Source organism: Geotrypetes seraphini, chromosome 5, assembly GCF_902459505.1.
Source record: "Geotrypetes seraphini chromosome 5, aGeoSer1.1, whole genome shotgun sequence".
Taxonomy (NCBI): domain Eukaryota; kingdom Metazoa; phylum Chordata; class Amphibia; order Gymnophiona; family Dermophiidae; genus Geotrypetes; species Geotrypetes seraphini.
In genome coordinates, this window is record NC_047088.1 from 93,985,831 (window position 1) to 93,998,241 (window position 12,411).

The 12,411-nt window shown below is 43.4% G+C and overlaps 1 protein-coding gene across 1 annotated transcript in view; it reads right to left on the reverse strand.

Annotated features, from left to right (window-relative positions):
* Window positions 1–12,411, reverse strand: part of LOC117360943 (eukaryotic translation initiation factor 3 subunit C) — a 71,014-nt gene that overhangs the window by 11,289 nt on the left and 47,314 nt on the right. The window contains exons 18-20 of the mRNA XM_033945616.1: window positions 11,526–11,591; window positions 11,118–11,205; window positions 9,067–9,232 (exon numbers count right to left, since the gene is read on the reverse strand). Coding sequence (XP_033801507.1) covers window positions 9,067–9,232; window positions 11,118–11,205; window positions 11,526–11,591 — 320 coding nt within the window. The remainder of the gene's footprint in view (window positions 1–9,066; window positions 9,233–11,117; window positions 11,206–11,525; window positions 11,592–12,411) is intronic.

Here is a 12,411-nt window from a genome sequence, read left to right on the forward strand (position 1 = left end):
GGTCTTGGTCTGTTTTTATTTTCTAGATTTTTTGTTGGGATTCTATGCGCCCTTTCAATTTCAATTGGTTGTTTCAAGTCTAATTGTAGAATTTTTGGAATTAAATTTTCAAGGAAAAGGATAGTATTTTTTCCCTCTAGATTTTCTTGTATTCCAAAGAGTTTGATGTTCTTTCTTCTTCCTCTATTCTCGTAATCCTCCAGTTGATCTTTTAATTTATTTAATTCCAGGTTGTCGTTTTTACATCTTTTTGATTCACATTCTATAGTTTCCATTTTTGATTCTAGTTCAGTTGTTCTTTTGTTGTTAACTTCCATTTGTCTATGTATATTTAAAATTTCTTCTTTCATTTCAGACATATTAGTTATAGTTTCTTTAAGCATTTGTTTGATTTGTTTTAATTCTTCCATGACTTCAGCTTTGCTTAATGTGTCTGATTCTTCGATAGGAAGTGGTATTTTGCTTGGTGTTATTTGTTCTTGTTTCTGTCTTTTTGCAGATGTACCAGCCTCATTTTTGTTTTGTCTGGTACTTGTCATGTTGTTGTTTTCTTTTTCTTGGTTATTCTTCTTTCTTAAATTTAATCTCTTAGGTTTAGGTTGGGTGTTCTTAAGTTTTTAATTCCTTTTCTTCTAGGATTTGGTTCTATCTTTTGAAGTAGATTTTTTTTTTTTTTTTTTTTTTATATTTCTTCTCCCTTAAGCCCCTTCACTATCTCAATGAGAAGGGAAACACTCAGTCTGATAATTTTTCCTTCTCTTAGATCTCTCTCAGACTAGTTAGGTCTTTCATAGATTTAATTCATTATATCCTGAAGTCACTCTCCCTTAATGACACTCCGCTTCAGCGCTGATCAAATAAAATATTTTTGGTGGTCCTTTCTTCTAGCTCTCCTCTCACGAGCCCAATCGCAGCCCCGACTGAGGAAAGCAACACCTTTTCCAATTATTTTCTTATTTTGGCAATTTTGAAGCAACTGTATTCTATTTATTCACAGCGTCTCTCAATTTCCTCGATGTCTTGTTGCTTCAGTCTTAAAAAGTTCCATTAATCCTTTTCTCTGTCTCTTCTCTCATAAGCCCAATCGCAGCTTTGTCAGAGGAAAGGAACATTCAATTCAGTACTTCTTTATTTTAGCAAGCTGATATTTATTTGTTTACATCATTTCGGTACTTAATTACTGAGAGAAAGTGCCGATATTCTTCTTCCTCAGTTACTCAGTCTCCCTTCCATCAATGTCAAAGGAGGATAATTTTCAATTCTATATTTTCTTTTCTGCCTTCAGACTTTTACTTCTTTTTTTTTTTTATATCACAAAAAGAAGCCAGTAATTAATCGATCTCCTTATCTCCAGGCTCCGACTCAGCTCCGGCTAGAGAAGGCTATAACAAACCGTCTCAGTTCCATAAATCAACTGTCAGCAGCCTTACTAACGAGATCAGTCTCTCTCTTATTTTTTCCCTTCAATGTTAGTCAGTTTAAACATTCAGCACATAGAAATAACAACGCTCTTGATATTTCTAACTTTTCTTTTCCCAGTGCCTTACCTAGATCTGGCAAGGCAGGCTGGTGTCATTCACGCTGTGAGCTTTTTTTTTTAAAAATACCTCGTCGCTACAGCAACTGTCATCTGTCATTAAAAAAAAAACCGGCAAAAGAGAAACAGACCTTTTCTCTTAATTTTCTCACCCAGACTTCACCCAACTCTCAGCAGTACTTCTTTTTTCACTCTTTAATAACAGCGTTGTTATCCGATTGTTTCTGTTAATAGATTTCTTTTCTGTCAGTTATCTGCCGCGTCAAACCAGCGCTGAGAGAAAAACCGGCAATCTTTCTTTCAGTTTTCCTCTCTCAGTATCTATCTCGATTTTATCGGAGGAACTCAATATTAGTTTGTAATAGTTTTAAGTTTAATTTAAACTTGTTTTTTCACCTCGAAATCAACAATAAGAGAATTATAATTTTAAAATTTTGCCCAGATATAGAGGAGCGTCTCGATCACACCTCCATCCTGTGTTCGCGTTAAGCCACGCCCCCCCGGACATAGTGTACTTGGATTTCAGTAAAGCTTTGACAGTGTCCCGCACCGTAGACTATTATGTTTAAATCATTTTTATTAGGTTTTCATATATAGAACAGAAACAAGATCAGCCAGACCATCAAGCTGGTTACCCAATCAGCACTACAGAGCCCAAGGAATCCTCCCCCCAACCCCCCTATCCCCCCTTAATCCCCCCACCCTCCCATGGGAACAGCCTCTACTGGAGTTAGGTCAATTTAACAATCTACTGCGTACAACTGGTGTTAGTGTATAACAGAAGGTAAAATTATGGTCATACCTGTTAATTTTCTTTCCTTTAGAAGCAGCAGATGAATCCAGAGACTAGTGGGTATAGCTCACATCGACCAGCAGGTGGAGATAGAGAACTGATTAACAGTTGGCCTTAAAGCCTGGTGTTCTTTCTGTTGATTCAGTTATGCACTTTGCCCAAGCATCCCGAAAGGAGAATGAGCAGCCACAAACTCCATTCCAGTAAAAAATGTGTCTTTCTCTTCTGAAGCCCATTGATATTTTCTCGTTTTTCGTTTCTTGTTTATTTTTTTTTTTTTTTTTCTTTTTTCAGTCATGAAATAATACACTTACCAACCATAGCCCCGGCTAACCTAATGACCTAAACACCCTACACACAGCCCGTGCACTTGGGGAGGGGCTCTGGATTCATCTGCTGCTTCTAAAGGAAAGAAAATTAACAGGTATGACCATAATTTTACCTTCCATAGCAAAGCAGCAGATGAATCCAGAGACTAGTGGGATGTAGCAAAGCAAACTCAAACTGGGTGGGACGCCAATGCCGCCTCTGCCAGCACTGCCGCGCCAAAACTCGCCTCTGAACGGGCTGCTACATCTAAACGATAATGCTTTGAAAAAGTATTCCCTGACGACCAAGTGGCCGCCCGGCAAATCTCCTCTAAAGACATCCCCCCGGACTCCGCCCAAGATGTAGCCAAAGCCCGAGTGGAATGAGCATGAAGGTGCTCCGGAACCTTCTTCCCTGACAACACATACGCCGAAGCAATAGCGTCCTTGACCCAACGCGCAATGGACGCTTTAGACGCCGCCATCCCTTTGTTTTTACCCGCGAACGCGACAAAGAGATGGTCCGACCGGCGAAAAGCATTCGTCACCTCCAAATAATGGAGAAGCATACGGCGGACATCCAGGAGCCGCACCGACAAAAAACGCTTCCCCCAATCCTCCTTCCTGAAGGATGGCAGAAACAGACTCTGGTTCACATGAAAGGACGAAATAACCTTAGGCAGGAAGGACGGCACCGTACGCACCGTCACCCCAGCCTCCGAGAAACGCAAAAAGGGTTCCCTGCAAGAAAGCGCTTGCAGCTCTGATACTCGCCTTGCTGAAGCCATCGCCACCAAAAAAACTGTTTTTAGTGTGACATCTTTCAAAGTGGCCGCGGACAGGGGCTCAAAAGGTGCCCCCTGCAATTTCCCAAGGACGAGTTTAAGGTTCCAACTTGGACAAATTCGCTTAACCGGCGGCCGGATATGTTGAACCCCCTTGAGGAAACGTACCACGTCCGGCTGTGATGCGAGAGCCGAGCGAGCCACCCGGCCCCTGTAACAGGCAATGGCCGATACCTGAACCTTTAAAGAGTTATATGCTAACCCTTTCTCTATGCCCTCCTGCAGGAACGCCAGAATAGCCGGCAGAGAAGCCTGGAAAGGCGCAATTCCGTGTCTGCCGCACCATGCCTCAAAGATCCTCCAGACCCTCGCATAGGAGGCTGACGTTGAAATCCTCTTAGCCTTAAGCAGGGTGGAAATCACCCGGTCTGAATAGCCCTTCTTTTTCAGCCGTGACCTTTCAATAGCCAGGCCGTAAGACCAAAGCGGCCCGGATCTTCCATTAATATTGGACCCTGAGTTAGCAAGTCCGGAGTTACCTGGAACGCTACCTGCTCGCCTACCGACAGCAGCATCAGATCCGCGTACCATGGCCGCCGTGGCCAATCCGGAGCCACCAGGATTACTCTGCCTTGAAAGCGAGCGATGCGTTGCAACACCCGCCCTATCATGGGCCAAGGCGGGAATACATACAGAAGGGAATTCGGAGGCCATGGGAGAGCTAATGCGTCCACCCCTTCCGATCCCTGTTCCTTGCGTCTGCTGAAGAACCGAGGCACCTTCGCATTGCGGGAAGAGGCCATGAGATCCATCTCTGGCCACCCCCATCGACGGACTAGCAGGCTGAACGCTCGAGCCGACAACTCCCATTCTCCCGCCGAATGACGACTCCGCCCCCCTAGACGCCCGGCACCCGGGAAAACGCGACCACACACGAGAAGGAAAGAAAACACTCACCCGGACAGCCGCTTACCCCCGAAGCCAGGCAATCATTGGTAAATGTACTGCATGCCGAGTGAAGCACAGCACGGCTCAGTACAAGCAGGAAGGCCCTTTTTTTTTTTTTTTTTTAACTGGAATGAAGAAGCCAGCCACTCCTGCACCTGGAAAGGAACCCCTCTATCCAACGGAGGGGAGGGTGGAGCAGGGACCTGGGAGGGCCCAGGTGTACCTCCCAAAGCCGGCACCAAACAGCCAGGCACCCCCACCTACTGAAGAGAACTAGTCTCAACAGAGGAATCCTACCGGAACACCACTTCAATCTATCCTGCAGCAGGCAGAGACCAGGAGCTAGAAGGATAGCTCCAACCCTGCTGGGAGATAGAGCAAAACTGAATCAACAGAAAGAACACCAGGCTTTAAGGCCAACTGTTAATCAGTTCTCTATCTCCACCTGCTGGTCGATGTGAGCTATACCCACTAGTCTCTGGATTCATCTGCTGCTTTGCTATGGAAGGGCAACCAGCAACGTAAATATAATAAACCAGCTTTAGAGTTCATGTCCACAATGGACAAACGTTCATAGCCTGCCAACTGGATCATTTGCGTGCGCCAATGGGAAACCGTTGGCGTGTGTGGAGACAGCCAGCATTGAAGAATAGTTTTAAGTCCCATGAAGATAGCCTTTCGAGCAAACGCCGCAGCACCTGGACGGATGGGTTTCAAAGTAAGTTTTAACGTGAATATGTATGTATTTGTAGGCAGCCAAGTGCAGTTCCAGATGGATTGGATATGCAAGCAAACACGTTTCCAGTAAGCCTGTATGCCCGGACATTGCCAAAACATATGGCCCAAAGAAGCTCTCGGGGCCGCGCATTTCGGGCAACAATCGGTAGGACTTACATGTGCCCGAAACGCCCGGACTGGGGCAAAATATGCCCGGACTAGGAACTTGTAATATCGTTCTTTTTCTGCTACTGATTGCAACAGTTTCATACCCATTGAAAAACTCTGTTTTAGCATGTCCACTGAAATAGTAATCTGCAAGTCTTGGGTCCATTTAGAGGCCAATGAGGCATAGTCCAATTCTCCAGCCAATTCCTGTAGAAATCTGTGGTGGAAACGTAATGGTATGGGTTCCTGAGCTGTTAAACAAAAGGCTTCTGACAATCTGTCCTGGATAGTACCAGTCAATGCGGTGCCCGACAAAGTACTAACATAATGATGTAGCTGTTTATATTTGAACCAGTCAGCAGGCTTTATCACAGAAGAATCACATAATGTTTGGAAAGACTGTAAATGTCCATTGGATTGCAATACATGAAACAAATAATATAGTCCCCTCCCAGTCCACCAGGCCTGTGCACCCAGATCCATACCCGGAAGAAAATCACCATTACCAGCCACCGGGCTTCAACGCTAAGAAGTGTAAGGTCATGCATCTCGGCAGCAGAAATCCATGCAGAACATACACCTTGAATGGAGATGCACTAGCTAGGACTTCAGAAGAACGGGACTTGGGAGTAATCATCAGTGCAGACATGAAGGCTGCCAAACAAGTAGAGAAGGCCTCATCCAAGGCAAGGCAAATGATGGGATGTATCAAGAGAAGCTTCGTCAGCCGCAAACCTGAAGTCATAATGCCACTTTACAGAACCATGGTGAGACTTCATCTGGAATACTGTGTGCAATTCTGGAGGCCACATTACCGTAAAGATGTGCTTCGAGCCGAGTCGGTCCAGCGGATGGCCACTAGAATGGTCTCCGGACTCAAGGGTCTCTCATACGAAGAAAGACTGGGCAAATTGCAGCTCTATACTCTAGAGCAGTGGTTCCCAACCCTGTCCAGGAGGAACACCAGGCCAATTGGGTTTTCAGGTTAGCCCTAATGAATATGCATGAAGCAAATTTGCATGCTTATCACTTCCATCATATGCAAATCTCTCTCATGCATATTCATTAGGGCTAGCCTGAAAACCCGATTGGCCTGGTGTTCCTCCAGGACAGGGTTGGGAATCACTGCTCTAGAGGAACGCAGGGAAAGGGGTGATATGATTGAGACATTTAAATACGTCACAGGTCGTGTCGAGCTGGAAGATGACATATTCGTTCCCAAGGGACCCTCGGTCACAAGGGGGCACCCGCTTAAACTCAGAGGAGGGAAATTTAGTGGTGACACCAGGAAGTACTTCTTCACAGAAAGGGTGGTGAATCATTGGAACAGACTTCCGGTGCAGGTGATCAAGGCCACCAGCGTGCTCGACTTTAAGAATAAATGGGACATCCACGTGGGATCCCTACGACGGTCGAGCTAAGGAACTAAGTCATCAGCACTCAGACTTAATGGGGTGGGTCAGTAGAGTGGGCAGACTTGATGGGCTGTAGCCCTTTTCTGCCGTCATCTTTCTATGTTTCTAACTGGTTTTATCTTTCTTTTCCCCATAATTGAAAAAGTTAAACCCAAAAAAGAATCCCATTTTTAAAGTGAGAGGAAAAAGAAAGAAACAATTAAAATAAATTTTTTTAAACAATCAGTCACTTAGCTCTCTTTGAAGTGGCTCCTAGTGGCTCCCAAGGGGCAAGGCGTGCCCCTTAGGGCACCCTCCTTTGGCCACACCCTGCGGCCATGCCATAGCCAAGGCATCCTTTTTAGCTGGTTTGACGAGGACCCAGTGATGTCATGCTTCTGTCCAAAGCTGTGCCCATTGCAAAATGGCACACCACGAAGAAATAAAGCCAGGTAGAAAGGAACCGCGAGGGTCCCAGAGGTAAATCTCAGTCCCTCTTACACCAGTTCGCCAGTGATAGTCCTCCATCTGTTTTTGATTTTAGCACTGCCTTTATTTTTTTCAATGCTCACTGTTATTTGTGATATGTAAGTTATTACATTGCATATTTTACATTTTGTTTACAATATATATGTTCTGTAATGGTTTTATTTATGTTTGATTATGGCTCTAGTACTGCTTTTATTATTGTCATCATACTTATCTTTTCCTCTTTCTATGATTATATTGTTGATTTGACAGTTTTATCAATCTATTGCAGAGTTGTTACATTGTGGTAACACCAATGTTTATATAGATCATGTTCAGACCTCTTTTTTTGACATTTTTCCATCATTTTAACAACCCTTAAGTTTTACTATTTTATATGTTTATTTTTTTTTTTTAGAATTACTTGTTTTACATCCAGGGTGGGTGGATGGGGAGATACTTTTAATTTGAGTGCAATTGTTGGATATGTAGAAAGGGGGGATGATATATGTATGTCATAAAATATAATTTTATAGAATTTTAGTGCTGTTAAAGTATAAAATGTATGTATAATTTGTTGTACTTATTTTTGGTTTTAAAATGAATAAAGATATTAAAATATATATATATATATATTACTTGTTTTATGGTTTCTATTTCCATTTGGTTCTACTTACACCTAGCACGATTTGCAGCTAGGTATGTATACACTCTTGGATCTCTTTCTCATTTTTACCATTCTTGCTTCTTTCCTTGATATTCTAATTCACCATATTCGCCCACTGCCTACTTACACTTTTTCAGCATTTTCACATGAAATATCCATATGGATCTTCTCTTTACACATTTTAGGGGTGTAATCGGTCTTTTTTCTACATGTGTTCTCAGCACCTATTCTTGTCATCCTCTATAATAAAACCTTAAGCACGCATGCGCACTTACGATGCCATGATCCCTGCCACCGTGATGTGTGCTTCCGTGCCACACATGCGCACTGCCTGCCTTCTGCCCCGATCTCCGATGCCAGCTGACTTCCTGCGCTGCCGTGACGCCTCTTCTCACCCCCATACCAGCAAATGCAGCAGCCGCGGTTTCATCTTGCAGCCGCGGGGCATTTGCTAGGCCGGCTCAGTTCAATAATGCGAGGTGGGCGGCCTGCTAAAGCCCTGAGGCTGCCCAGGCTAGCGGATGCTGGTCAGGGGGAGAAGGGGTACCACTAGACAGGGGGAGCAGGGAAGGGGTGCTGCTGGACAGGGGGGGAGGTATAAGGAAGGGAGAAGGCCCGCTGCTGGACAGGTATTGATGGACAAGGGGAGCAGGGAAGAGGTGCTGCTGGACAGGGGGGAGGTAAAAAGGAGAAGGGTTACTGCTGGACAGGTGGACAGCCGAGGAAAGAGAGAGACAGAAAGAAAGACAGACAGCGGCCAAGGAGAGAGAGAGAAAGAAAGAAAGACAGACACACATCTATTCTAGCACCCTTTAATGTAACGGGCTTAAAGATTAGTAATTGATAATTTTTGTTCATCTCTCATATGTATATTTACTCATGTTCCATTGGTCATATTTCCACTCCATCATTTCACTCTTAACCTCTTTAATCTCACTCTAAGTCACTATTCTATGTACACATTTTATGTTAGTTTACTTTATTTTAACATATCTAACTATAGGACCCCTGAGGGAGGAGTGTTTCTTTGAAACACGGACCGTGTCGGGTCCAGCTGTTTTAAAAAAAGAACCATTGTTTGGAATATATTTGTTGACTCTTAATAAAATTCCTGACTTCAGTACATCATTCCTGCAGTTTCCTTTTTGTTTTTGATACTTGATTACCACTGCAGAACTGTTAGATTCGTTTTTTTGTTTTTATCCTTATGATGCTGCAGATAGGACACCATGGAGGCAAAATACTAGTAATGCTGAATGGTTAAGTGCCACTATCACCTACCACGGTTGAAATATCCACCGTATGTACCCTGCTTGTGGTCAAATACTCTCTCATTGTTCTCCACTAAGTTGCCCAGTTTTTCAGCCAATTGCAGTGCTGTGTTCTGTAAGGAAGTGGGTTCAGTACGGTGCATCACCACAGTCTGCGTTGGTTGGTCTAGAGATGCCTGAATGTAAAGAAGGAAAATTGATTTCTCTGTACTTTCTTCATAAAGATTAGACCTTATATTTTGCATCCCTTCCTAACCCCCTCCCAAAGCACATTATACTCTGCAATGCCACCTCATTGCTCGGTCCCATATGCTGTTAAGAAAACCAAATGTGGATAGCGGTTTTCTAAGCAGCATATTGGACCAAGCATTCCGATTTCTGTGCAGGATATTTTAGTTGGTCATACAAGTCCTTTACAACTGCATTCCTTGATGTAAATTACAATTACAGTCAAACCTCGGTTTGCGAGTAACCCGGTTTGTGAGTGTTTTGCAAGACGAGCAAAACATTCTCGCAAAACTTGTCTCGCAAACCTCTCCCCCCCGCTCGCAAAGGCCCCCACCCCCCACTTGAACCGGCACCCCCCCCCTGAACAACTTGAAACTTACCCCCCCGGTCTGGCATTGGCACGCAGCACCCAGAACGTGCCGGTGCCGCTTGAAGAACTTCCTGCCTCTGCTGGGCCTTGAGCATGCATCTGCGCATGCTCAAGGCCTTCTAATGCTCCCTCTTGCCTTCCTCCTTTAAAAAAAAATAAAAATTGGGGGGCAGATCCCACTGGCTCTCAAAGCAGCTATCTGTATCAGGAACAGCTGAGGTACCACTAGCAATGCAGGGGGGAGAACGAGGGGAGGTACTTAGCACCTGAGTGTGGCACCAGTAAGGCTAAGGAGACTCACAGACCCTCTGCTTCAGTTCAGAATATGAAAAGGTAGGTTTTTTTTAAAGACAAAAACAACAAATATCAGTCCTGTAATGAAGAAGGAAATAAAGACTGTCCCCTTCCCTGAATGACCTAGCTCTAACTCTGGGACCACACAGACTTACCATCTCCACCTGCTGGAGACTGAGCATAGACTGACTTTAAGGGAGATGGCACAGCCTATTTATAGCTAACTCAGGGATTCTCAGTCTCCACTTGCTGGTAGAGGTGCATAATCCATGCGTCTGTGCTGATGTAGAGGGACACTATATAAGACCTTGCTCCAAAAGTGGTTGTAGTAATAACTGTAGCCACAACCCAAAACATTTTAAGGCATTAGGGGGTACAAAAATCCCAGTGCAAGAGAATTTCTAGTTGCCAAGATAACCTGGCACTTGGGATTAGTCAAGTCCTGCTATAACAGAGTGAGAGCAGCATGAATCTTGTTCTGTCTCCAACTGCTTATAGGGGAACCAAACCCATTTGTCTCAACTTGTCTGCTAGGAATAGAAGAAAGAAAGTTAGCAGGTAAGGAGAAATTAGGTTTTTACCTGTTAATTTTCTTTCTGTTAGCCTGTAGACTGGAATAGTGATACGAATGGTCTTTTTTATTTGGACAGGAATTAGATAAGTTGATTCAGACTCTAATGAACTCTAAGGTGCCCCGTCTGCCTGAGGACTGTGTCCGCCCGGCGTATCGGGATGGTACTGCCCGCAGGCGTCTGCGGAAGTTCCGCAAATACCGCCCTGGGCTTGGGGGCTGCTACTTTCCAGGCTTCGGGGTTTTCGATGGGCCCCCTGAAAAGACTGCATGCGCTAATAAAAATGACCCTGGGAAAACCCCGAAGCCTGGAAAGTAGCAGCCCCACGCCAAGGGTGATATTTGCGGAACTCCCGCAGATGCTTGTGGGCAGTGCCACCCCGAGACGCCGGGCGAGCACGGACCTCAGGCAGGCGGGGCACCTTAAGAGTCCATCAGAGTCTGAACCAACTTATCTAAATCCTCTCCAAATAAAAAAAAAAGACCATTCATAAGGACTATACCAGTCTACCAGGCGCTACAGAAGAACAAAATTTTTTTGTGCTCCATGTGGTGCTATATAGTATAGGAAAGAAGGAGTAACATTATCTATACTTACCATTAGCTCTTCATTGATGATCATTTTGCTGATAATGCTGTGAACTGTGGGGAGCTCCAACTGGAACATGTCACCAAGGATCTCCATACTGTGTGGTAGAGAGAGGGACAAAAGTATGAAAACAAGAAATTAGGAGGCAGGCAAGAAAATGACAAAAAAACAGGGAATTTAATAAGACAATAAATTTAAAAAACTTATTTCCATAAACAGCTGTTTACCCACAGAAAAAGGGCAGCTGAATGCCGCCCTTCCCTTCTGTGGGTAGAAATACCTATCATAAAGAGATTTAGGGCAAAGCAAAGCAAGCTGTGAACCATGTGAGTGATTTAATTTTAAAATCTCAACAAGTGGTTTCAGCCCCATGGATTCAAGCCAGATACGAGGACAGGGCGCACAGGCAGGACTTACCTAATGGAGTCATACACGCTGCTATAGGTGAAGAGATAGGTGCGAAGAGACTCCTCCTGGATCTTCCTGAGAGATGGACAGACAGTATTATTTTTCTACTGCTCTGAGGCAGCACAGCCAAAACAAAATCTACAAAATTGCTCTTTTTATATAATGTTTTGTTATTTTTTGATTGTTTCAATTATGTTAATCTCTCAGCTATGTTAGACAGGGTAAATCACTCTATTTTATTAGGCCATCTGAGATCTTGTTTTGGTTTTTTTTTTTTAAATTCTTTATTCATTTTTAAACTTTCATCAAGTGTACAAAAATTCATAATAAACACTATTAATTAGACCACTTGAACATCTTATCATTATATCCTATAAATATAAATGTAACCCTCCCCCCACCCTCCCTCAAAGCCCATTATTCATTATAAGATCATAAACCTTACATTTGAAACCCTCCCCCACCCAACATTAAGTGGTGTATAATTAATAGAAAAATGGCATTTAATCACGACAAAAAGATGTTAATGGCTCCCATATTTTAATAAAATTTTTATACTTTCCATTCTGCACTGCCAATGATCTTTCCATTCTATATATATGACATAACGAATTCCACCAGAAATTAAAATTAAGCCTACTATGGTCTTTCCAGTTATTAGTAATATGTTGGATCTGAGATCTTGTGATTTTTTTATTGGAGTTGCACTGGATTGGTGGTTCTTTTCATTTTTAAAGAAGAGAAAATAAGAGGTATGTATTGATGATCTTGCGATATTAGTGATCTCATAATGGGGTACCTCAAGGCTCTTCCTTATGGCTATACTGTTTAGCATCAATCTTATTTCACTATGTCAGAAACTGAATTTCTGAATGAGAATTACATGGATGATATT